The following is a 25,258-nucleotide window of genomic DNA, read 5'->3' as shown; positions in this document are numbered from 1 at the left end:
GAACGATAACTCTTGAGGGAGATCTCTAAAGACTAAATATCAAAGTAGTGAGAGATCCAGAATCTGGTCACAGAACACTCCCCTCCTGATACCTTGCCTAGATATCACAAAAAACATAAAACAAAATTGAGTACATGTCAAAGCCAAAGGTGAAAATTCTAAATACTGATTGTCATTTTGAACTTCAAAGTTCAAATATACCTAATGTGAACCACACATTAAATACCAAGTGTCACTCATTATCAGTCTCCAGTAAAAGGACCAGTTCGCTAATAGGACGAGTGTAGTTGGATGGTGTTCCTTTAGGTGACATCACACGAACCTCTGCTGTACGAATTTTGCCATCCTCACTGGGAAACACTTCAGTAATAATGCCCATCGGCCAGTAGTTACGGGCGCACATCTTGTCTCTCAACAAGACAACATCTGAAACACGAATGTTCCTCTGATCTTTGTTCCATTTTCGTCGTTCTTGTAAACTTTGTAGGAATTCCGTCCTCCATTTTTTCCAGAACATATCAGATAAACACTGAACCATCTTCCATTGTGCTCTATACATGTTTCTAATGTCAGCTGTAATGACGATATCAGTGATTGAATCACTCTTGTGAGTTAGGATGAGAGATGGACTGAGAGGATAGGGATCTTGAGGATCAGAACTCAGTGGTACCAGTGGTCGTGAATTGACAATCGCTGTCACTTCGGCGAGAAAGGTAGTAAGAACTTCATGAGTGAGAACTCCCCGTCTACTATCAAGTAGTAAAGCATCCAGGATTCTTCTGGCAACCCCGATCATTCGTTCCCACACACCCCCCATATGGGAGGCATACGGGGGATTGAAGATCCATTTACAGCCATCCTCGAGGAGAAATTTCCTGACAGCATCATTTTCCACGTTGATTCCACCTAACTTTTCCATAGATCCAACAAAGTTGGTGCCCCTGTCAGACCTGAACATTTTTACCTTTCCTCTCGTGGATATGAACCGGCGAAGGGCATTAATGAAAGATGAAGTGCTCATCTCCTCTATTACTTCAATGTGCACCGCCCTTGAAGTAAGACAGGTAAACAGGACTGCCCATCTCTTGCTATTTGCCTGACCGCCTCTTGTCTTTCGTGTGACTATCTGCCATGGTCCAAAGCAGTCTACACCAACCGAGGTAAACGGAGGTCCTGGTTCGAGTCTCTCTGTAGGTAGGTCAGACATCTTTTGAACTCCAAGCTTACCCCTGGACTTACGGCATGTAACACAAGAGTGAATGATGGATGAGATGAGACGCTTCCCACCTGTAATCCAATGGCCTGCTTCTCGTACAGCACCTTCTGTTAGGTGACGTCCTTGGTGACATACTTTCTCGTGATAATGGCGAACAAGCAAGGTGGCGAGATGGTGTTTCCCAGGTATCAAAATGGGACTTTTCATTTGAACAGGAATGTCTGCTCTCTTCAATCTCCCTCCAACACATAACAGATTGTCCTTGTTAAGAACTGGTGATAGAGAAAGCAGGGAGCTGTCACGGTTAAGAGGTCTTCCTTTGACAAGACACTCTAAGTCTTTGCCGTAGATATCCTTTTGTACCTGGCGTATAATGAGAGTTTCTGCATGCTTGTTGTTTGTACTGTTAGACTGCGATCCAGCAGCAACGTTTTGAAGAAACGATATGGCTCGTACAATACTAGACAATTAAGAGAACCTTTCAATTTTTTCAGCTGTAAGCCATGTTTTCTGTCTCGGTACATCAACTAGGCTGGACTTCTTTGTACAGATCTGTTCAGGCCGTACTTCTTTGTCCTTTTGAGAATCAATGAGATCAAATTGGATGGAATTCTCACGCTCCAGCAGATTGGAGAAGAGAAGCTCAGGTCCCATAATCCAGGAGCAATCCGCTAGTAAAGCTGATGGAACAAAGCGGGTTCCATGATCTGCTGGGTTGTCACTGGTACGTACATAATGCCACTGGTGAGGTTCAGAGAACTTCAAAATCCTTTCAACGCGATTGGTGACGTATACGTAGAACCTTCTTGTTTTGTTGTTGAGGTAGCCAAGTACCACTTTACTATCAGTGTAATAGGTGATGCTCTTAGGAGGTATGTCTAGTTCCTGAGACACTATTTCCGCTACTTCTATGGCTAACGATGCGGCGCATAACTCTAGGCGAGGTATGGTATGACCCTGTTTTGGAGCTACTCTGGTTTTCCCTAGTACAAACCCAACATGGATATTGTTTTAAGAATTTTTTACCCTAAGGTATGCGACAGCAGCTATAGCATTATCTGATGCATCACAAAAGACGTGAAAGCCTCGTTCCACAACCTCCTCCTTTCTGATGACATTGTAGGCTCTGGGAATTTTCACAGATTCCAGGTCACGTAAGCTTCGCTGCCACATTTCCCAATCTGATTTGAAATCTGTAGATAGAGCCTCATCCCAGTCGGTGGTAGAGGACATCATATTGCGTAGCAAGACCTTCCCTTTTATAGTGACTGGTGCGGCAAAGCCTAATGGGTCGTATAAGCTGTTTATAGTAGCCAAAACTCCTCGTCTTGTGTAAGGTTTATCCTCAAAGTCTATCAGAAAGGTGAACGAGTCATTCCGGAGGTCCCACTGGATATCTAAACTTCTCTGGAGAGGAATTTGTTCTTGCTGTATGTCTATACCACTTATGTCTTTTGCTATATCCTCAGAGTTGAAAGCATCAAGGACCTCTTGATTATTTGACGCAATTTTATGCAGCCTGATCTTGCCATTTGCACTGAGAGTCTGTTGTGTTCTTTTCATCAAAGACACTGCTGAATCTACGTCATCACAAGATGTCAATCCATCATCAACATAAAAGTTCCTTTGTACAAATTCCCTTATGTCATCTGAGGCATCCTCCACAACCTTCCTTAACCCAAAGTTAGCAACAGCTGGTGAGGGTCGATTACCAAATACATTTTTACGCATACGGTATTCAATGAGCTGTTGTGAAGGATCATTATCCTTATACCAAAAAAAACTCAAGAAGTCCTGGTGGTCTTTGAGCACAGAAAAGCAATAAAACATGCTTTCAATGTCACCGCTTATGGCAACAGCTCCCTGTCGGAATCTCATCAAAACGCCAATCAGGCTGTTTGTGAGGTCAGGTCCTTTGAGGAGGACATTGTTGAGGGATACTCCATCGTACACCGCAGATGAGTCAAATACACCACGAATTTTATCCTTTTTCTTAGGATGGTACACACCAAAAAGTGGAAGGTACCAACACTCCGCCTGTGGGTCAGGTGTACCAGCAACTTCCGCATGTCCATTTTTGATGATCCCTTCCATGAAGGTGGTAAAGTGGTCCTTCTTCACAGGATTTCTTTCCAAACTGGCGTGAAGTATCTTGGCTCTTTTCAAGGCTTGTCCTCTATTGTTAGGTAATCGTTGCCGTGGTGACCGGAATGCTAGCGGTGCAGTTAGATTACCTTCCGCGTCCCTTTTGAACTCTGACTCCATTAACTTCATAAACAGACCATCTTCAATGGACATTCCAAGTTTTTCACGATCTGGACCTTTCTCGAACAAGTCGTAGGGTTCTTTTCTACCAGATCCTCTCATAGGCTCAAGACGTAGAGTGAACGCGTTACAGCAGGGAGGTAATGATGACGGACGTCCATCACTCAAGATACGAGTTTTATACACAGATACATTGGAATCTGGGCGGTGAACACGCCCCAGACAGGTTTCTCCGATGATCACCCATCCCAAACTAAGTTTTTGAGCATAGGGAGCACCCTTCGGACCAATTCTTTGATCGTGGACATGGTGAGCTTCCACTAAGTCCCTTCCTATGAGTAGAGTGATGAGACATTTTGAGTCAAACTCCCGAATGGCACTGGCTATATCCCTGAGATGTGGGTGATTGTAAGCGACGTCCGGGGTTGGAATTTCTTCCTTTTCATCAGGGATCTGATTACACTTTGTAATTACCGGCAAGTCATGTTTAGCTGTGGCGTCCATACTCTGTATGATAAAACCTTCTGCTCGCCTACCCGATGTGTCACTAACACCTGAGCAAGAAGACAGTGAATACTGAATTTCTGGAAACTCACAAGCACCAGCAAAATTGTCGAAGAATGTTGAAGAGGCAAGAGTCTTGTTACTCTGGTCATCGATAAGGGCATGAGTCTTTATAGCATGACCTGGATTATCTTTGTGATAAACCATCACTGGAACGACCTTGGCACATGACCTTCCTCTAAACTTCTCACCACACACTTGAGTACAGGCCGTCTTTACATTTTGGGCTGACTGGTTATGAGCATTGTAATGCATTATTGTCACATGTTTATCACTGTCACATTCCTCACATTTAACAACTGTTTTGCAGTTATGACGTTGATGTGCAGGAGAACAACACCGGAAACAAAGATTTCTTTCTTGAAGAAACTTCCTCCGTACATCTATAGGTTTAGAGCTGAACCTCTTACATTTGAGAAATGAATGCGTCATGTTGTGGAGAGGACAGAACTCAGTAATATCTCTGATGATTTTATCCGATGTTTCTGAAGGCTCGTTTAAGGTTGAAGATGTTTTTCTTGTGTGGAATTTCTGCTTAGGATCCCTCTGATTTTGTGTAGAAACAACATTCACAGTAGAGTTTGGTGAGGCAGCATACTGAAAACTGGGGTTGTTCCTGATTTTACTCTGTTCCCGAATAAACTCACAGAAATGTACAAAGGGCGGATAACTCACATTGTTTCTCTCCATGTACCTATGAGCTGCCATTGTCCACTTTTCCTGAAGGTAGTGTGGCAATTTGTTGACTACAGGAGTAACACCAGTTGAAGAATCAAAGTACGCCAACAGTGAACTATATCTTGGGTCAGATTTTACAGCTTTTATTTCTAATAAAATGTCAGAAAGCTCATATAACTTCTTTGTGTCTTTGTTTGACAGCTTGGGAAGAAGTTCCAGTTTTTTCTTTAGTGAGGCTTCAATGCTTTCTGGAGCACTATATCTCTCGTCGAGTCTTGCCCAAATTTCCTGTATTCCTTGACTGGGATCACTGAAATATGCTGACCGCATATTGATTACTTGTTCCTTTGATCCTGGTCCAGCCCATTTGGTGAGAAGATCCATTTCCTCTAAGGCAGTAACTGATAGTTCACTCATCTTAGACTTGAAGCTATACTTCCAGGATTGATATGTTTCAGGCATATCATTGAACGGTGTTAGGCTTGCAAACAGTAAGTCTTTCTTTAAAAGTAATTTAGTGATTTCCGTTGCTGTGACTGGAGGTGGAGGTACTACTGGTAAGAACGTTCAGGTTGATAGAGCGGGACAAATGTTTGGGCAGTAGGATTTAAACCTGTATGATCATGATCAACGAGAGTCTTTACCTTTGAGTCCTGAACCTCATTGTTTAACAAGTCGCTTATGTACCTTTCAGTGCGTGCCGCTGATTGTTCTGTAGGAAGTGAGGCAACAAACCCCCTTTGTGAGTTTGACAAAACATATGACCCATCTAGAGCATCAGCATCTGCCTCAGCAGCTGCAGCCTCCTTTTCAGCAGAGAGGACTTCTAAATCCACTTCAATAGCTGCTCTCTGTTTTTTAAGTTCAGCTTCTCTTTGTAAATACTGAAGTTGTGCTTTTAGTTTTTCTGCTTTAACTCTTGATTTTGTAGCACTTGAAGTACTTGAAACGACTGAAGCTGTCCTAGGTGAGTTACTTTTCCTAGACCCGACTGATTTGACAGACAATTGATCCGTTAACACAGGTTGATTTTTTTTAATGTCTTAAATGATGGCATGAAGGATTGAGAACTTCTCTTGTATAACATTATCGTTTGCACAAACATTGTTCGCAAGTAATTCCTTCTGCTGAAGACTGTGTTCTGTATGTGTTGTTTCGAGAAATTCCGTCAAGTCTTTACATAGAAGTTTGAATTTTTCACACCTCTGACTCAATTTAGACAGGAAATCCTTCAGGCCTTCATAATTTCTTTCTAAAAAAGGTATATCTTTAATTTGATCACAAATGTCATCCCAACACTGTTCAATTGACCTTCTATAATTATTTAATTTCTCCTGGTAATGCTCAAAGGCCTTAGGTGAAAGCGTAGATGTAGCCATTTATGGTTCACTAGATGTATCCGTGGCAATAATTCTTCACTGTACTGTCACCACAATTAGAGACGAACACATGATGTCTCGTTGACAGTAAGATTTTATTGTCCTTCATATCCGACAATCCGACAATCCGACAGTGAAGAATTTTGGTTTGCCAGGGTACCAGGTATCATTTTCGAAGCTGGCTGAACAGCACATGTTGCAATGTATGTCAAAAAACTACCTTACAAATAAAAGAGTTCCAAGTATTGATAGTCAGGAACGATAACTCTTGAGGGAGATTTCTAAAGACTAAATATCAAAGTAGTGAGAGGTCCAAAATCTGGTCACAGAACATATATACTGGACACTATTGGACACTACTGGACAATTGTTACTGGACAGGTTACTGGACACTACTGGACAGGTTACTGGAGTACAGGTTAATGTACACTACTGACCACTACTGGACAGGTTATTGGACACTACTGGACAGGTTACTGGACACTACCGGACAAACCACTTAAGACAAACCACTGAAAGAAAAAACACTGAAAGACAAACCACTGAAAGACAAACCACTGAAAGACAAAACACTGAAAGACAAACCACTGAAAGACAACACACTGAAAGACAAACCTCGCCACTGAAAGACAAAACACAGAAAGACAAACCACTGAAAGACAAAACACTGAAAGACAAACCACTGAAAAACAAACCTCGCCACTGAAAGATAAACCTCGCCACTGGAAGACAAAACACTGAAAGACAAACCAGTGAAAGACAAACCACTGAAAGACAAAACACTGAAAGACAAACCTCGCCACTGAAAGATAAACCTCGCCACTGGAAGACAAAACACTGAAAGACAAAACACTGAAAGACAAAACACTGTAAGACAAACCGCGCCACTGAAAGACAAAATACTGAAAGACAAAATACAGAAAAACAAACCACTGGAAGACAAACCAGTGAAAGACAAAATACTGAAAGAAAAACCACAGAAAGACTAAACACTGAAAGACAAACCACTGAAAAACAAAACACTGAAAGACAAACCAGTGAAAGACAAACCTCGCCACTGAAAGACAAACCACTGAAAGACAAAACACTGAAAGACAACGGCTGAAAGACAAAACATTGAAAGACAAACCACTGAAAGACAAAATACTGAAAGACAAAATACTGAAAGACAAAACACTGAAAGACAAACTGCTGAAAGACAAAATACTGAAAGACGAAACACTGAAAGACAAAACACTGAAAGACAAGATACTGAAAGACAAACCACTGAAAGACAAAACACTGTAAGACAAACCGCGCCACTGAAAGACAAAATACTGAAAGACAAAATACAGAAAAACAAACCACTGGAAGACAAACCAGTGAAAGACAAAATACTGAAAGACAAACCACAGAAAGACAAAACACTGAAAGACAAACCACTGAAAAACAAAACACTGAAAGACAAACCAGTGAAAGACAAACCTCGCAACTGAAAGACAAACCACTGAAAGACAAAACACTGAAAGACAAAACACTGAAAGACAAACGGCTGAAAGACAAAACACTGAAAGACAAACCACTGAAAGACAAAATACTGAAAGACAAAACACTGAAAGACAAACTGCTGAAAGACAAAATACTGAAAGACGAAACACTGAAAGACAAACCACTGAAAGACAAAACACTGAAAGACAAACCTCGCCACTGAAAGATAAACCTCGCCACTGGAAGACAAAATACTGAAAGACATAACACTGAAAGACAAACCACTGAAAGACAAAACACTGAAAGACTAAACACTAAAAGACAAACCTCGCCACTGAAAACTCAATCCAAAGTGTGAAGTGACATTTAGCGCGCTCACCTAATACGGACACATCCGTGATATCTTGGTAATGGTCCTGTGAAGTTCTCTGACATGTTGATATGATTGTCCTCACAGGATATTATATCTGGCTCGAGATATGATTGTCCTCACAGGATATTATATCTGGCTCGAGATATGATTGATGTCATTTCTTCCTTGATTATATCTTCACATTTCCTAGGATCGATTCCGAACAACACCAATGAGACCTTGACCGATAATTGGTACACATGTCCTGGCTGACTATAATGCTGCTTGTCTCGCCATAAATAATATGTTTATATGAACAGCAATCGATTTCGTCTCTTTGTCTCACATGACTAGACCGCACGTGCTAGCAAGGTGTGATTACTGAAAGTGATATCCCGACCTGAGACTTCTCTGTCTAGAAAACTGCCTTCTCCTTTGAAAAGGCTATCGGATTTTTCTGAATTTCTCAGCGTTTCCCACAAATAATTACTAATCAACTTGATCTCGTCGTTGACAAACATGTACACACCTTGATCTCGTCAGTGACACACCTATACACACCTTGATCTCGTCAGTGACACACCTGTACACACCTTGATCTCGTCACTGACACACCTGTACACACCTTGATCTCGTCAGTGACACACCTGTACACACCTTGATCTCGTCAGTGACACACCTGTACACACATGGATCTCGTCAGTGATACACCTGTACACACATGGATCTCGTCAGTGATACACCTGTACACACATGGATCTCGTCAGTGATACACCTGTACACACTCACCTTGATCTCGTCTGTGACACACCTGTACACACTCACCTTGATCTCGTCAGTAACACACCTGTACACACCTTGATCTCGTCAGTGACACACCTGTCTACACTACGCTTGGTCTCGTCAGTGCCACACCTGTACACACCTTGATCTCGTCAGTGACACACCTGTACACACCTTGGTCTCGTCAATGATACACCTGCACAAAACTTGATCTCGTCACTGACACACTGGTACACACCTTGATCTCGTCAGTGACACACCTGTACACACCTTGGTCTCGTCAGTGACACACCTGTACACACTCACCTTGATCTCGTCAGTGACACACCTGTACACACTCACCTTTATCTCGTCAGTAACACACCTGTTCACACTCACCTTGATCTCGTCAGTAACACACCTGTACACACTCACCTTGATCTCGTTAGTGACACACCTGTACACACCTTGATCTCGTCAGTGATGCACCTGTACACACCTGGATCTCGTCAGTGACACACCTGTACACACCTTGATCTCGTCAGTGACACACCTGTACACACTCGCCTTGATCTCGTCAGTGACACACCTGTACACACCTTGATCTCGTCAGTGACACACCTGTACACACACACACCTTGATCTCGTCAGTGACTGACTAATTGAACGAATTCATGGTCAACATTTCCCCTCTCAACTCGCCTTTCTAACCAACAAATATCTCTGTTTTATCAAGACTGTTTGGTATGTTTTAGTTTATTTTGATCATCAATTTCGATTGTCCGTCTCAATCTTTGAATTGCTCTTTCGAAAATGTATCCATATACAAAAACCTACTCCGTCTCTCTTCAGGCATGTTTGATGTTGTCTTCAATATCTAGAGAGAAAACGTCAGTTAAGTTCTGGCCAGAACTTCTCTTTTTGACATAGATACATATACTATGATAACTGCCTATTCCCACAATGTTGCGCTACAAATCAAGAACATTTGAAATTTAAGATTCGTTATTTAGTTAAGGATTGATTGTCAATTTTGTTGCTTGCATGGACTGATGAAGGGAAGTGAACCTCGTGCAAATGAAGTGAATTACGTTAACCAAATTTAAAACTTCGCCACCAGATTGCAAAATTCGGTCGCAACAGTGTGACGTAAGTGCGTCACTTTGTAACATTGTTATACTTATCGTACAAGTGTGCACAGTAGTGGAACAGCAGACAGTCAACTATTCTCGTCGCCAAGATAACACAAAATATAGATAGTGTCATACACGTTTTGATTATTACGATGCTGATACACATAGATACGATATTTTCAAGGTAAAATATTCATTTATAACAAATATTTATGATATTGTATAATACAAACTTAGCAATACCCATATAGATACGAATTTTAAGTGCAGTGTTGACAGTATAGTATGTGTGTGATTTGGTCACTCGAGACACAGGGACTCGGTTAAAAAAATGATGTGATGCAGTCTAGCCGGGATATTCAGAGCTCGAGAAAAAGTGTAACAATGTGGATTTTAGTCGCAGGTTAGCTGGTGATGTACATGGTGTTCTTGAAATATTGGATTTCATTGTCGCACTGGCGTTTTGGGATGTAAATTCTGATAATAGTAAGTAAAGAAACATTGATTTGAAAATTGGCGGTATTCGACGGCCGGAAACTTGTGTCCTCCATATGCTTAGATTGAGTCAAATTACGACAATAATGTGTCCCTGTTCTCGATGTAGCATACTTCTGCTACCAGTCTGTTTTGTGTTGTTAAATAGTGTTAAAATTGAGGTTTATTTTCTGTGACCACTGAAATGGTATTAAGCATGGCATTCGAGATACAGCTAACATTAGACCTACTGCGCTACGTAGGTCATGAGCTCGGTGCTATCGAGAGTGTCAGTGTTCTGTCAGATCCTGTTTTCTAAACTGTCTGCATTATACTGGCATTTTTATTAGCACGTAAAGCGGCTATTCCAATTGTGTTCATATACGTTTATAACAATGTTACACAATTCACAACATGAAAGTGCATTCAAGTCTGAGGCGGTACAGAACTAGATCGCCATTGTAAACTCAGTGAATGTATTCACACGCCGGCAAGAAAGTGATTCGTCTCTTAGAACAGAAGCACGCGACCCAAAATCTTCAACGGGAAATAAAGTGATCTGAGTTTACTATGTTCATTGAGGCGGAGCGAAGTGGAAATGTAAATATATTGGCTTATGCTCATCTTCAGGTGGTGACGTCTAATTTGCGCTTGGCTTTCAGTTATTTGAAAATTTTACATTTCACCTATAAATATTTTCTGAACATGAGTGTCGAGATTAGTTGATATCCCAGTGGTAAACTAGATTTTCGCCACTTTTTCTGGAGGAATTCCTACACTGGAAATTTCCCTGGTGGATGTTCCGGAGTTCACAGCTCGTGACAAATCGTGGCATGCCTGAAGTATTCCCCGTCTGTCATCAGATCCGGGGATTTATTATCAGGAAATGAAATCGATTGCTTCCTACAGAAAATTCAAATATGCTAATGAAATATATGTCAACAAATTCATACTGCATGAAACACGGATTACAAAACAGTTCACGTATCTAAAGATTTGCAGGTAATATACATAAACTGACAGAATGGCATCCCGAGCAAATCCATGATATGTCACGCCTACGTACAGGTAAATTATAAAGAAAAAAACGCAGACACATGTATTGAATCTTACACAAAAAGCAAAATCAAACTGGGTCTTGTGAATTAGAAAACCAATTTCGACATTTAAAGCATTAAAAACCAGTCATGGGAGTATATTGCATACAATGAATTTAGCGAACGTTAGAAATCCAATTGCTGTCATTTATAATTCTACTCTGAATGACAAATATGTTCTTCGTGGGGCCGCGGTGGCCGAGTGGTTAAAGTGTCCCGACACTTTAACACTAGCCCTCCACCACTGGGTTGCGAGTTCGAAACCTACCTGGGGCAGTTGCCAGGTACTGACCGTAGGCCGGTGGTTTTTCTCCGGGTACTCCGGCTTTCCTCCACCTCCAAAACCTGGCACGTCCTTAAATGACCCTGACTGTTAATAGGACGTTAACTCTTTCCGTACTTTGTGTTCCTTCCGGATTCCGTACCGGAAGTAGTTATTAGGCTCGCCCCCGGAAATTTAAACAAAATGGCAGACTACATGTGAATTTTTGGTGTGTTGTTATTTTCATATATAGAAACTGAAAGGTTAGGGTTATCTTTGAACATGATTAAGAAATATTTAATAAAATAATATCTAGATCAGATTTATCACTCTGAAACTTCCTAGATTATGATATCTAAAATGCAAATGTAGCAAGCCGCCATATTGTTTACATTAACAACATATTGAGAAAATATCAACTATTACTCTACCGGAAAAACGAAAGAAATAAAAATTAATTTATCAACCAAAATGTTTGTTTCAAAAGCTTTGAACACATTTTATAAATCATTGTATTTGGTAATTGTATTCATCGGTTGATGCTGTCGACAAATCAACACTTTAAAAACATCAACTTAGTCTGTCGACTACAGTCGACAGCGGGGAAGACGGAGCTTGAAATCATGTCGACTATAGTCGACAACGGGGAAGAGGGAGCACATTTTTATGTCGACTATAGTCGACAACGGTACTGAAAGAGTTAAGCAAAAACAAACCAAATCTTCGTTGCGCTCGCTCGAACAATAAACCAGGGACAGCATAGGGAATGAACGTGCTTTACACAAACGTCTTAACCGGGCACCGCACTTGACCCTTTAAATAGTTTTATCCTGCAACTGCTACCGCATTGTCGAATACACCCACCGTATATAATTTTGCTGTATACGGCAGTGACTGAAAACAGCTGTATTTTGGAATTTTCGCACGTGCGTCAGTTCGACTGACCTACTTCAAAGTGAAACTGCGTTTGATTATTTTGATGATTATTTTTATGACTCTACAGTTCTACAGCTCGGGACAGAAAGACAAATGTGGCTCGCCAAGGAACACCAATTTTGCCTTTTTTTACCCTCGCCAAAATACAGCTTATATTTTAAGAAACTGAGCATGCATTCTCTATATATGACCGTCATGGCGAGGCCCTGCATACGTTCATCGGTACATAAATAAATATGTTTTGTTGATGTGGAGATATTGATATTCGGTAAAGCTCTGTAGACGTTGCAGAAACCCGTCGATATCAGGACATATTTCTTGGCTTCTATGTCTGGAAAATCGGATTAAATCCGCTTAATGGCAGCACATTCATCCGTGAGGGATCCACAAAATAAGGCTTGATAGTGTAATCAATGCATTAAGAGGCAGCTGGCTGGACACAGCGTCATCACCAACTGGAAGGATCAGTATTACCGGAAAGTTTTCATTAAGGTCGTAAAAAGAGAAAATTGTGTATGTATCTTCAATCGAAGTGAGTCCCGTAGGAACAGAAGGTGAAAGTATTCTACAGATCATATCAGCGATAGTACTGAAGGAAGATCTGGAAACTTAAACAGGACCCGGATGTTGAAGAATATGGAAGCCAGCTAAAGGATGGTTTACAAATCTAACAACGATATTTTCATATGAATGAATGAAGCTCTCTTTAAGACAACACGTGTGTAAGCTATATTTCCAATCAATTCTATACCCCTTCAACTTTGAAATCGTGTCCCGCGGGAAAAGTCTCGCACCTCCAGTAGAGGCAGCCATGTTTGAAATCTCGTTCCCTACACGACGAGATCTGAATGATTTCTCTCTCGTGGAAACAAATAACTGAAAGATAGTTCAAATCACTTAATTCTTGAAATATCCACACAACCCATGTCAAAGGCCTGATTCATTTAAAAGTTACCATTTCTATTTTTCTTTTGTCTGGCGAATTTGATTGGCTTGAGATCATGATTTCGTTGGTTACCTAAATCGGAACCTTCCCAGTTTCGGTGCTGATCAAATTGGATGCGAGAGTAGAATAAGAGGTTATTTTGCTGCATATGTGCATGATATAGAACTGTTTTTAATTGGATAACAGCATTATAAGCTCAACTTTCTAAGTTACAACCGAAAACCCTGAAATATTACTGAGTTGAACACCCCATTCAGAATGGTGCTGTATTGTCGTCAAGCGTGACGTCATAAGAATTCAACGTCAAAGATTCCCGCGCTTTCTCAGCGCATATATTTTAAGAGTTTTTCGTTTTCCAGATGTCTGAAATATGTGTATTTTCTTAGTGGGTATAGACTGTATTAACTGCAGTAGTTGCTGCAATTTTTTTTGTCATAAAATTTTATCAAAACTTGTATTTAAATAATAAAATACAGTTCATAATTTTTAAAAATCTGACTGTGTCGATCTCTTTACACCTTGAACTTAAATTACTGGATATTATGATTAACAAGGCATCATGAAAAAGATAGTATAAGTTATCATTGTACAGTGCGTATCAAAACATGTATGTGAATGAGGAGATCCCATTCTGTTTGTATTAGTCTAACTTTCCAAAATCTATGTGATGTTCTATTACAAACTTCCACATTATAGTTCTCATTGTATAAGTATACAGTGAGGACGTTAAGTATACTAAACATTCACAGGAGAAAACAGACTTTGTAATTTGTTTCTTTATGTGGAAAATGAAGCCCTTTTTTCATAACTTATCCAATATGCACTCACCTTCAGATTAAAAAAAAACCATACATGTTTATAATATATCTCAAATAATAGTTTAAGCGAGTGATTTTGCTTCTTGTTACTTCAACCACGGACTAGATATACATACTAATATATGTCCATGCTTTAACCTAAAAACAAAAACAAAACCCAACACATGCACAAAATAAAAGAATACAAGTATACGTCGCAAGTTTTATTGTAACTAGTTGATATAGTGATACGGTTGCCTTCTAGCTTCGCGCTAGTTCGCTTTAGCTCAGTCTGTAAAGCGGCTGTACATGTCCAGTAACAGTAAAGCCTGGGGTCGCGGTTCGATGACGGTGGAGGCACACTACTTGCTTTTCTGTTAAATCGGTTGACCACTCCAAGTGCAAGCTATATGAAAATGAGAGGCTTCGTTGGGGATAAAACCTGGCTTAATGTGTGTTCGGGGCGAACACATTTGAAAAGTGAGGAATAGTGAGGCAGGTTTAAATTGTAAATAGTGTACATAGTGATTTCAGGTGGGGGAATTCCCATTAAGTCAGTCGGTAGAGCGACGGAGCAGTAAGCAGAGGGTCGCGGGTTTAACCCCTTGTGGAGGCACTAAATTCGCTTTCCTGTTATATATATCATGAAAATATTGTTGTATCGTCTGCCCTTTTACGTTGTTAGTAGCAAAGAAACTGATTGTTATACGTATAGTGTTATAGAAAATAGAATTAAGGATGTGTATCAGCAAGAAATCATTAATAGAATTAATGCTACATCACGAGGTGTAGTATATAAACATTTAGTCGATAATTTTTGTTTACAATTTTATCTAAGTAAGCCCATTGATAGTATTTATAAAAAGTGTCTAGCTAAATTAAGACTTTCGTCACATAATTTAAATATAGAGTATGGCAGAAAACATAATGTTCCTAGGGCTAACAGATTATGCGATTGTTGTAATTTAGAGGAAATTGAAGACGAGTATCATTTTTTACTACAATGTCCATTTTACTCTGATCTTCGTCAACAATATATTAAACATTATTATTACAGAAAGCCAAGTGTTTTCAAATTAGTCAAATTATTAAGTGTGAATAATGTTAAAGAACTAAATAAAACTGGTAAATTTATCCATTTAGCTTTTAGAAAAAGGGCAGAAAAGGTTAATAGTTAAATATTATTTTGTTAAACTAATGAGATGGATAAGCTTACAATATTATGTTGAACACTCTCCGACCATGTAACTGTTTTATTGTATACCTATGCATTTCCATGTTGTTATTTTCACTTATGGGCCGATAGGTCCTTGGAATAAATTGAACTTGAACTTGAAAGAAATATGGCAGTAGAATACTGATGCCATTATTAAGTGCACGATCATTTGGAATCCAACAATGCAAAGTAAAGACAATGAAATTCACATCAGGACAAACAATAAACAATTCTGTCACAGTGTTCGAAAGTAAAGGTGGTCCGATGGCCAGAGGCTATAGAAAACCTGGCCGGTCTATGTAAAATTTCAAAGTGTTGGCCCCATTGGCTATGAAAAGTTTGAGTCCTGACATACATTACAATTCATGTAAACAACATTCCAATATTTTCTGACAAATGATGATATGAAATCTGAGCTTAAAATAGAGGTTTTTTTAACCCATAATAGCGTGTTATTACTGGATGATGCAAGCGTTTGCGTGACAGTAATGCTACTTTTCAACAATATGTTTACAAAATGGGTCTATAGAAAAATGACGGGCTATGGGATTTCAATTTTCTGTAGACATATTGTCTAAGGAATTTTCATATATACTTTCATGTATAGATGTTTAGATGTAATACATAGTTTATGTTACAATGTGTTTACATGTTTAGATTTAGATTTTTTAAAAAGGGGGGTATAATCACCTATTATATTTTGGCCTCTAGTTTGTAGCATTTTTTGTGTGTCATTCTTTTAAATTACCCCCCCAAAACAAAAATCTGAAAATGTGGTAGTATATACATGTTACGGCGAGTGATTACTGTCATAGCTGCGCTCTTCTAAGGTTTTGCCTTCATTCATATTAGTAAGCTACTCATTTCACATAATTGTTAGTAAGTTGTAAGTTATATTTACAATGCTGTTTTTTTTTTTTAATTGTATTATCATATATATACATATATATATTATATCGGAAAGGGCTGGATAACTGAAGACTGATCAATTGTACTCTCGTTAATAAAAGCTTTTCTGAATCATCATGTGATACTTATCGTAAAACCTTAATCAGAGTTGCTTAAACGCTTGAACCTCTGGTGTTCCAAGTGCCCGAATGAAACACTCCTCTAACCGAAAAGGTTTGTGTTAAGTCTTCACAAATCTCTGCTTTTCACCACTGCAGCACCCATTGTTTTCATCGAATATTGAGTAAAACACCATTGTTATGTCTAAATATTTTGAAAAGAATACAAGAAGGCATTTGATATCCTCAGCTGAGTGTCAGAGATTCCAATTTTCATTTATTAAACAAATAGCGGAAGCATGTAGGCACTAGCTAGAGATTATGCGCACGCATCCCGCATCACTGTCAACGTTGTCCTAAATTGTTTAATGTCCTTAAATACGACACCAGTTTTGTTCTTGTCTTTATTTCCAAGTTCGCGATGGTGTATGTGCTCTAAACGCATTCAAAATCAAAGTAAACATCGCCTTCTATATCACAGCGGCCTTGGAATGAAAGAAGAAGTCGTGTACCTCCACAAGATCATCGCGAAACCCCAGATACATCATAGAAGTCATTACGAATTTATTTGATGTAAACCGGTGATTACAGTGATTACCTGCACATTTATTGAGGTCACGTGACTGGTAAATGCAACATTAACCCCTTAAGAAATATTGCAAAGTGCAACCTCTAAATCACTTTTCAACGGGGCTTTCTGAAATCAATGGAAACAGTGTATCAACATTTACCTGGAAAGTCCTGTGTATCTAATTGATTTGAACGAATCCCTTCAAAACGATGATTTATTATCGGGGAAATGTCAAATTACGGCTTTTATTTTTTAGTTTTTTATCGAACTTTTCCATATCTGTCGAGGAAACAATTCAGATGCACAGCAAAATTTGAATTAATGATTTCATTTCCTCTCAAAAAGCATAATTTGATAATGTTTAGGCATGATGGAGACAAGGTTGCACTTTTGGAAACAATTTCAATCGTTGCTAGGCCTAATGTTCGTGTCCCGATATTGGAACTCTTCAGTGTTTTTGGTGTCGAAAGGTTGCCTAGAGACGAAATCAACATCACTACACCAATGCAACAGATCGTTATTAATCAAATCTATTATTAGCAAATAATTTCCAAATGTGTAGAACATTTTCAGTCATGCAAACAAGTTGGTAGATTCAATATTGTGTCTCTGCCGTTGCCATGAGAGCCGATCCGGGCTTCGATCAGGAATGCGGTGACGAAATGAAAGTAGAAAAAATACTTATGCGTAACTTGCCGTTTTCGTTATACTCTATTTATAGCTGCCATTGTTTGATGTTGGTGTACTATATTTTATCAATTAATACATTGAAAACTGACGAAAACATTCAAAAATACAAGATACAGCCTTCGTGTCATTCAGTGCAGACACAACACAACGTGGAACCTGTAAACAATGTGACGTCATCGTATGCACTGAAGAGCAACGGGATGGGGCGTAATATTAACCCACGTGCGCGCGAGCGGAAGCGAGGCTATCGCTAAGACCCCCTGAACAGAATCAATAGCAACGAATGGGTGTCTAAACTGCCAGAAATCGAACGTGTGTGTGTTTTGAAACTGTTATCCTCATATAATTTACAAAATATAGTTTTTTATATTGCGTTTCATGTTATCTTAACACCTTAGAACTGTGCGATATGAGTATATTAATCAATTATGTATCGAATTCGAATGCGATACCAGTTTTGACGGTCAAAATACCCGAGGTTTTTTCACGTTTATTTTTACAGGACTGGTTCAAATTCCAAATTCTTTACATGAATATAAAGAGAAATTATTGAAGATCCGAAACGCAATATTGATTTCACAAGGAACATTCTCAGTAAGCAGACCTAGCACAAACTTTGCTCGCCGTTGAGACGCGAAGCACACGCTATCCGCCATTTTTGTTGTACCAGGGGAGGGTTAATGCCGTGCCCTACTTTTTAGCTTTGGCTCCCTGTTGAATAGGATACTCGGCTCTCGTCAGGAGGAGTTTAACAATTTCGAAGTTAGGTTTCATAAAATTTCATTTGAATCACATGTAAATGGAAATTCCTTTAAACTGGGAATAAATCGATTGTATGTTTATTATGATATTATCATTCATCTCGATCTTCAAGCTGAGATATGTTAAACCTGCAATGACGGAAAGATGACAAAGCTTTAATAAAATATCAACACACATTGTCTTTGTATCATAGTTGTACTGTCCGTATTTTCCCCCTGCCTGTGGGGTCATTATACGCCTTCTATGATGACGTAATGCACGAGGGCTACACAATGTCGTATTGATTAACAATCAAATTACTGAGAGTCCTGTAACGCTAAAACTCTTATCAAAAGAAAAACAAAATGTGATCTTAAACTCGAACTGCAGGAAACAACAAATGCGCGAAATGTGTTAAATTGAAGGTCTGAGGACGTCCTAAAAACACACAATTCCCAGCATGATGCCAACTATTTGGTTTGGTTTTATTTGTTTAACGTCCTATTAACAGCTAAGGTCATTTAAGAATGGCTTCCCGTGTGTGCAATATGCGTGCGTGTGGTGGTTGCGTATGGATGTTTTGGGAGGCTGCGGTATAATATGCCAACTGATTGATCTTTGAAAGGAACTAAATCACAACTGGCATTGAGAACATGTCTTTGTTGCTGTAGACGACAAGTCCTAACAAAATGTTGCAAATAAATGTATACAGCCATCGGAAAAGTAAAGCGCCCTCTGGTGGAAAACACTGGCAATATAACAACAGTACCCAGCAATACAATGGCAATCATTCTCCCCAAAACGCTTGGATTCTATCGGTGGTTAGCTGTGCGTTTGAATCCACGGTAAACAAATATGGCGTCGCGCTATTTTACCTGGACGGTGTCTCAGTTGAAAAAAGAATTAGGAAGAAGAAATGCAGTGACGAATGGTAGAAAAATTGACTTAGTTCAGAGGTAACTATGGTTTTCAAATTAAATTACTCAATTACAAAGTTTTAAGCGTAAAATGCATGGTAAAGATTTGTTTGTAATCCCAAATCTCGAAGTTTTCTCTCTTCTTAGTTTGTATGGAAATATGATATTTGATTGATATTACAGACTTGAATCATATGACCGGAATCAAGATTTCAAATCACCTGCCGTCCATCTCCCAGACCCATTGGAAGTGACCTGGCCTGCATCAGGATTCCAACAACTGATGCCCTCCCATAGACAACAGCTTCCCAAATTAACAAGAGAGCAAATTGAAGCATACTTTTTACATCGTCTGGCTGGTATGTGCATATATAGCAATTTTAATAATATTACAATAACAGGCTTCCTTAAACGAACCAGTACCAACACCTATGATTATACATAACAGGTATTTTCAAGTTGAGCTCCATAAAGAAATCTTCTTTTATCAACTCTGCAGATAGTTTCAACAATTTTTAAAATAAAATTAATTTGCATATGCATTTAAGTAAGGATTTGAGACAATATTTGTAATTAATATACTGCAATGCCTATCACTTTTTGGACAGCTTCTCAGACAGCTTTGATATTTCAGGTGACAATGAGTCTGCTAGGGACATAAAATCCATAAAGAATGGGGAACTACTGTATGCTTCGCAGCGTGTCCTAGCATGCTCTATGCTGGTCAAGGAAGACATTTTCTTTACTGGGATTGTCAGTGCAGCAATGAAAAATAAGGTACATCAATTTGAAAGAAATACCATACAGTAACATAAACACTATTTATTTTCAACAATTGTTATACACACTACATTATCAGCTTACATTTACATTAACACAACTGCCATCCATAAAAAATTATACACAACCTTTTGATTTGTTGAAATAAATACTTTTAAAGTGCATCCCAAATTTTAACTTTGCAATTTCTGAAGGATTATTAATTTGCCAGTGGCAATGGCAATAACCCAACTAATGAAGTCTTAGAGAGATACATTTTTGAACATATGTTAAAACTTATATTTTTTTGGTAAACATGTACTACAGCATTACATGCTATGAAATACCCCTTCCAAAATCTTAATGTGGAAATATGCTCTTTCAACAAATTTCTAAAGACAGTATTGAAAATACATTATGTATGTTGCTTTTTGTTGATCAAATCTGTAGTTTATCAATCAATATCAACAATCTGAATTTGAAAGAATACATATAGATATGTATATAACATAGTAACCCAAATCAGAAACACTTGCACCTTATACCACTGCATCAGATGCATGTTTTTATCAAGTATGTTTCAAATGGAGCAGTGATGGTAAACTGATACCCAGACACATATGGTGGTACACATATATAGCAGCCATTTTTGTTTGTTTGTTTTTTTTCTTTTTTCTTTTTTCATTTTGTCATGTTTCCATTCAAGGTGACATACAACTACAAACTTAGCATTAAGGAAAAGACAGGAGATGTTTTATGTTCACACTGTGAATGCCCAGCTGGAAAAGGCTCAAATGGAACTTGTAAACACTTGGCTGCAGTAATGGTGATGCTGGAAAAATTTACAGACACTGGGGAACTAGAAATTGAAAGAACATGTACTGAAAATTTGATGATGTTCAACAGGCCAAAGCATCTGCATAAAGGTCCATATTTTTGTGTATATCATATAGAAATAACAAATATTAAACAAACTAATTAATTCCTTTTATACTACAATTTATTTACACATTTCACAATTATTTACAATAAATGGTTATAATTTGTTTTTTTCACCAGTTCATGATACATGTACATGTATTCAGACTTGAGTTTTTTAAGGATCATGGATATACATGTATAAGTTACCATGATAAATAAAAGCCACACTATACAGCCTAACTAGACAGCACTTTTCTTTAGCTTGATTGGTTGAGCATAAAATCAGTTATCAAGAGATCACTAGCAGAGGTGTTGAAATATACATAATCGTCAGTGCAGCTTAAAGATTTTAAAGTGTCAAATACAATTAAAAGTGTAAATTGTATTAATTCCTTCAACGAGAAGTTTCTATTGATGAAACAATTAATATTTATAATGTAAAAAATAAACTACATTATGTCTTACATACATGTATTATTTTTTTTCAATATAGGTTATCCTGTCAAAGCTGAAGATCTCAATAGTAAGAGAAAGTCCTCAGACTTTCTACATGACCCACGTCCTGAGAAATACAGAAAAATGCAAGGCTATCAAGATAGGGTGCGGAATTTGTTGATCAACTATACAGCACAGACATCAGCAAACATTGCATTCCGGTATCTTTAAAAAAGAGCTGATTTGAAGGTAACTTACTTGGCAAGTGTATTTATTATGAAAAGGTTATTTTTCAAATTTTCTCGCAGATGAAGATAGTGTTGCATGATTCCTAGTAAAAAACTCACATTGACCTGCTGTGCAAGAAAAAGCTTGTAAATAACTTGTTGACTAAATAATTTTTAAAACAAAGTAAATCACTCCTGTTTTTCATTTTTGCATAATATGGCAGTTAATACAATTTCATTCCATGAACCTTAGAACTAGGATTTAAACCTATGTATTGAACTGTGATTATATTGACCTTATCACAAAGCTATTGTATGTTTTAAAATATATGTAAATTTGGCAAGCTGATTAAAAAAAAAGTTGTTTTTGTGCATCAAGTAACATTCTGTGTGTTGCAGGTCATAAAATTTGTTGTAGTTTTCTTGTAATTAAAAGTGCATGCATATCAATAGAAAAGAAAATGGCCTGCTTATGTACTTACAGTAACATATGTATCTGATTATGATCAAAACAGGAAAACAAAATTGCAATTGCTTAATTTATTTTCAGTCTGCAGTATCTGATCACAGCTACCTATCTCTACCATTCACAGAATTCTGGGTTGATGAAGCATTGAAGGTAAGGTTTATTTATATCTGTGTTAAATTTGCAAAATACTTTAACTGTAAATTATTGCAAATTGAAATTCATAAACACTTTTAGTATAATTACATACTTAAGATAATTTCACTTTTCTTTAGTTGATCATAAAGTAACACCTTTTCTAAGTCTTTGCTTTATAATATATCACCTTTCAATGGTGCAACAGTTATGAATGTTCCATCTAAGATTAAGGCAGATAAAACATTTCTAAATATTCAAACTTTTTAAAATTCAAATATTCCACTGTTGAAATAATATTCACCAATTAAAATACAAACAACAGTTTGTAGACTAGTTAATAATCAAAATTATTTTTTATCTGATAGGTGAATGATGATGACATAAAAAAAATTGAAGATTGCACAAAAGGACAGTCATCCAACAAAAAATGGTTTGGGGAAAGGTCATGGAGACTGACAGCTTCAAACTTTGGCCAAATATGTCATATGACAGACAGAAGAAATAAACAAAAACTTTGTCAACATTTAAGAAGGTCAAGGTCATTTACATCTCCTGCCATATTACATGGTAAAAGCTATGAATGCAAGGCAGTCAGGAAGTTTGAGAGCCAGCATAATATTCATGTAAACAAATGTGGATTTTTTGTATGCAAAAGCAAACCATTTCTTGGAGCTACTCCAGATGGTGTTATTGATGATGTGCATATCTTAGAAGTCAAATGTCCCTACAAAGGTCGAAATCAAAGAATAGAACTGAAAACACTTAAATATTTCAAATTTTTACAAGAATGTAACGGCTCAGTTCAACTTTGTAAATCATCAAACTACTATGACCAAATTCAGGGTCAACTTTTCATCACTGAAAGGCAAGTTTGCTACTTTGTAGTTTACACTTTTAAGTCACTATTTGTTGAAAAGATTGAAATTGACAGTGATTATTGTAACATGTGTTTGCTTCCTAAACTAGAACTTTTCTACACCAAATACTACAGGCCTTTTATAGCCTCTAACTTGTAAAGGTTTCCATTCTTCAAAAGAAATCCTATGTTTAGTCTGGTCATCTTTTTCACAACTTAATTATGTACAGTGCCTATGTAATTCATCTTGCTAACATTGATGAAAATCCAATTATATGTACATATGTATATGAAATGTTTTTTAAGTATTCATTGATATCATTATGGTAGAATGCCTTGCACTGGTGAATATTGATTCATTTGGCAGTTGATGACTCCACAAAATGATAATAAGTGTATAATGTCACTTAATATACAACAACAGTAACAACATTCTTAATTTATTTTAGAGATGAAAATGTCATGAACTTCCTGTAGGTGTACTACACCCATATTTCCTAACTTCCCTCAATACATTCTATGAGCATTATTAGAGAAATTTCAATTGAAAAATAAAGTGGATTATTCTTAAAATATGTTTTCAGAAAAATAATGTAGAAACTGTAAAGATCTCTTGCACTTCTGATTTTTTACTGAATACCTTCAACTTTCTTTTTAGTTCAATTGTCACAAAGTGTGTGACTTATTTCATGCATATCTGTCAACAATTGAATTTCTGAAATTGCTCAGAACAAAGCATATGAAAATGATGCGAGATCCAAGCTGCAACTTACTATGGCAAAGTTCATGTTTTAGAATTTTATATGTTTTAGCAAGGCCTATGACTCGTTCAACATGTATACGCTTTGAAGCCACACGCCGGTCATGTACTACTTCCTCTGCTTCAAGTTGAGATTTCCCTTTCAAAAATGTTGGTGTATTTACATGTACATCATTATTTGCAAATAAATCTTGCACCATTATGCCTCTATCAGCCATGATACTATCACCCTTTTCAAACATCCCTTTTTCCAGCAACTTGGACCTTTCAATAATCATGCGATCACTTGCTGAGCCACCATAGGCATCAGATACATAGGAAACAGCTCCTCTAGGAGTGATGCCAATCATTGATTTGATGGTATTCCTATGCTTGTAGTTAGACCATGTATGAGATTGAGAATTTACATTGGATGGTTTTTGAATGGGAATTTCTGTTGCATCCAATATAACCCTGGTATTTGGAAATTTTTCCGCAAAATCATCTGGCATGAAATCTTGCACAACTTCAACAGAAGGCCATATGTTCAACTCTTTAAGTTGAAAATACATGAAATTTATCCAAGTTGTTACAATTCTTGATATAGTTGACATGGATACTAGGAAAAATAAGGACAACTCATAATCCTCCTTTGCTTGCCTCAATTTCATTAATGTGAGAAAGAGCTGGTCCTTTGGTTCAAGGGCAGAACATTTATAATCTAGCTCTTCTACAGAGGGACCCAGGCAATGAAAAAAGGTTATAAACTGACCATAATCATTAAAACCAGTATAATATCTTATTGCCTCAGTATCATTCCTGAAATTTTCAACAGAACATTTTTTGGAAAAAGGATTTGGTACAATTGCATCATCATCAGGTATATCAGCATGTGGAGGAATCTCTTCTTTCTCTATTGATTCTTCAACGATGACTTCCTGTTGAATGCCAATTTCCGTCAGGTTTGGTTCCTTCTCCTCTTGTTTTCTTCGGGCCAGTCTTTGTTGTCTTAGACTCGGAGAATGGGTCTTCTCGCCAGGAATAAACACCGAAGGAACTGCGTCATCTTTAAGAAGTAGTCTTTCAGCTATAGTTAAAATAAAATTGTCAGAAATCTTACTGACAGTACAGTAAATAGCAGCTATGATTTATAATTCATGGAATGTTTATGTTTATTAATTAAAGAATGTGAATGTTTTATTTCTAAAATACATGTATTTGTAAAGACATTGTTATGAGTTGTATTG

The 25,258-nt window shown here is 37.7% G+C and overlaps 2 protein-coding genes across 3 annotated transcripts; one reads left to right on the top strand and one right to left on the bottom strand.

The window, feature by feature from the left end:
- Positions 1 to 232: 232 nt before the first annotated feature.
- On the bottom strand, positions 233 to 18,468 carry LOC117316950. The gene is made up of 5 exons (XM_033871727.1): positions 18,417 to 18,468; positions 5,368 to 5,714; positions 2,243 to 5,224; positions 1,784 to 1,957; positions 233 to 1,627 (listed from the first exon to the last, which is right to left on the bottom strand). Exons 1-5 carry the CDS (start codon positions 18,466 to 18,468, stop codon positions 233 to 235), a joined length of 4,950 nt encoding a protein of 1,649 aa, XP_033727618.1.
- Positions 18,469 to 19,348: 880 nt separating this feature from the next.
- On the top strand, positions 19,349 to 22,900 carry LOC117316737. Of its 2 annotated transcripts, XR_004529991.1 has the most exons (7): positions 19,349 to 19,509; positions 19,654 to 19,829; positions 20,105 to 20,247; positions 20,936 to 21,155; positions 21,644 to 21,834; positions 22,363 to 22,431; positions 22,782 to 22,820. XR_004529991.1 is itself a non-coding variant. In XM_033871498.1 (6 exons), the coding sequence occupies exons 1-5, from the start codon at positions 19,409 to 19,411 to the stop codon at positions 21,814 to 21,816; spliced, it is 813 nt and encodes a 270-aa protein (XP_033727389.1). In that variant the 5' UTR covers positions 19,349 to 19,408; the 3' UTR covers positions 21,817 to 21,834; positions 22,363 to 22,900. The 2 variants fall into 2 exon arrangements, 1 of the variants encoding a protein (XP_033727389.1); XM_033871498.1 differs by having other exon boundaries at positions 22,363 to 22,900.
- The last annotated feature ends 2,358 nt before the right edge of the window (positions 22,901 to 25,258 follow it).

The sequence above is a fragment of the Pecten maximus genome, chromosome 18 (genome assembly GCF_902652985.1).
Source record: "Pecten maximus chromosome 18, xPecMax1.1, whole genome shotgun sequence".
In the NCBI taxonomy this organism is placed as follows: domain Eukaryota; kingdom Metazoa; phylum Mollusca; class Bivalvia; order Pectinida; family Pectinidae; genus Pecten; species Pecten maximus.
The sequence above is the reverse complement of the archived record's forward strand: the minus strand, read 5'-3'. Positions and strand labels throughout refer to the sequence as shown.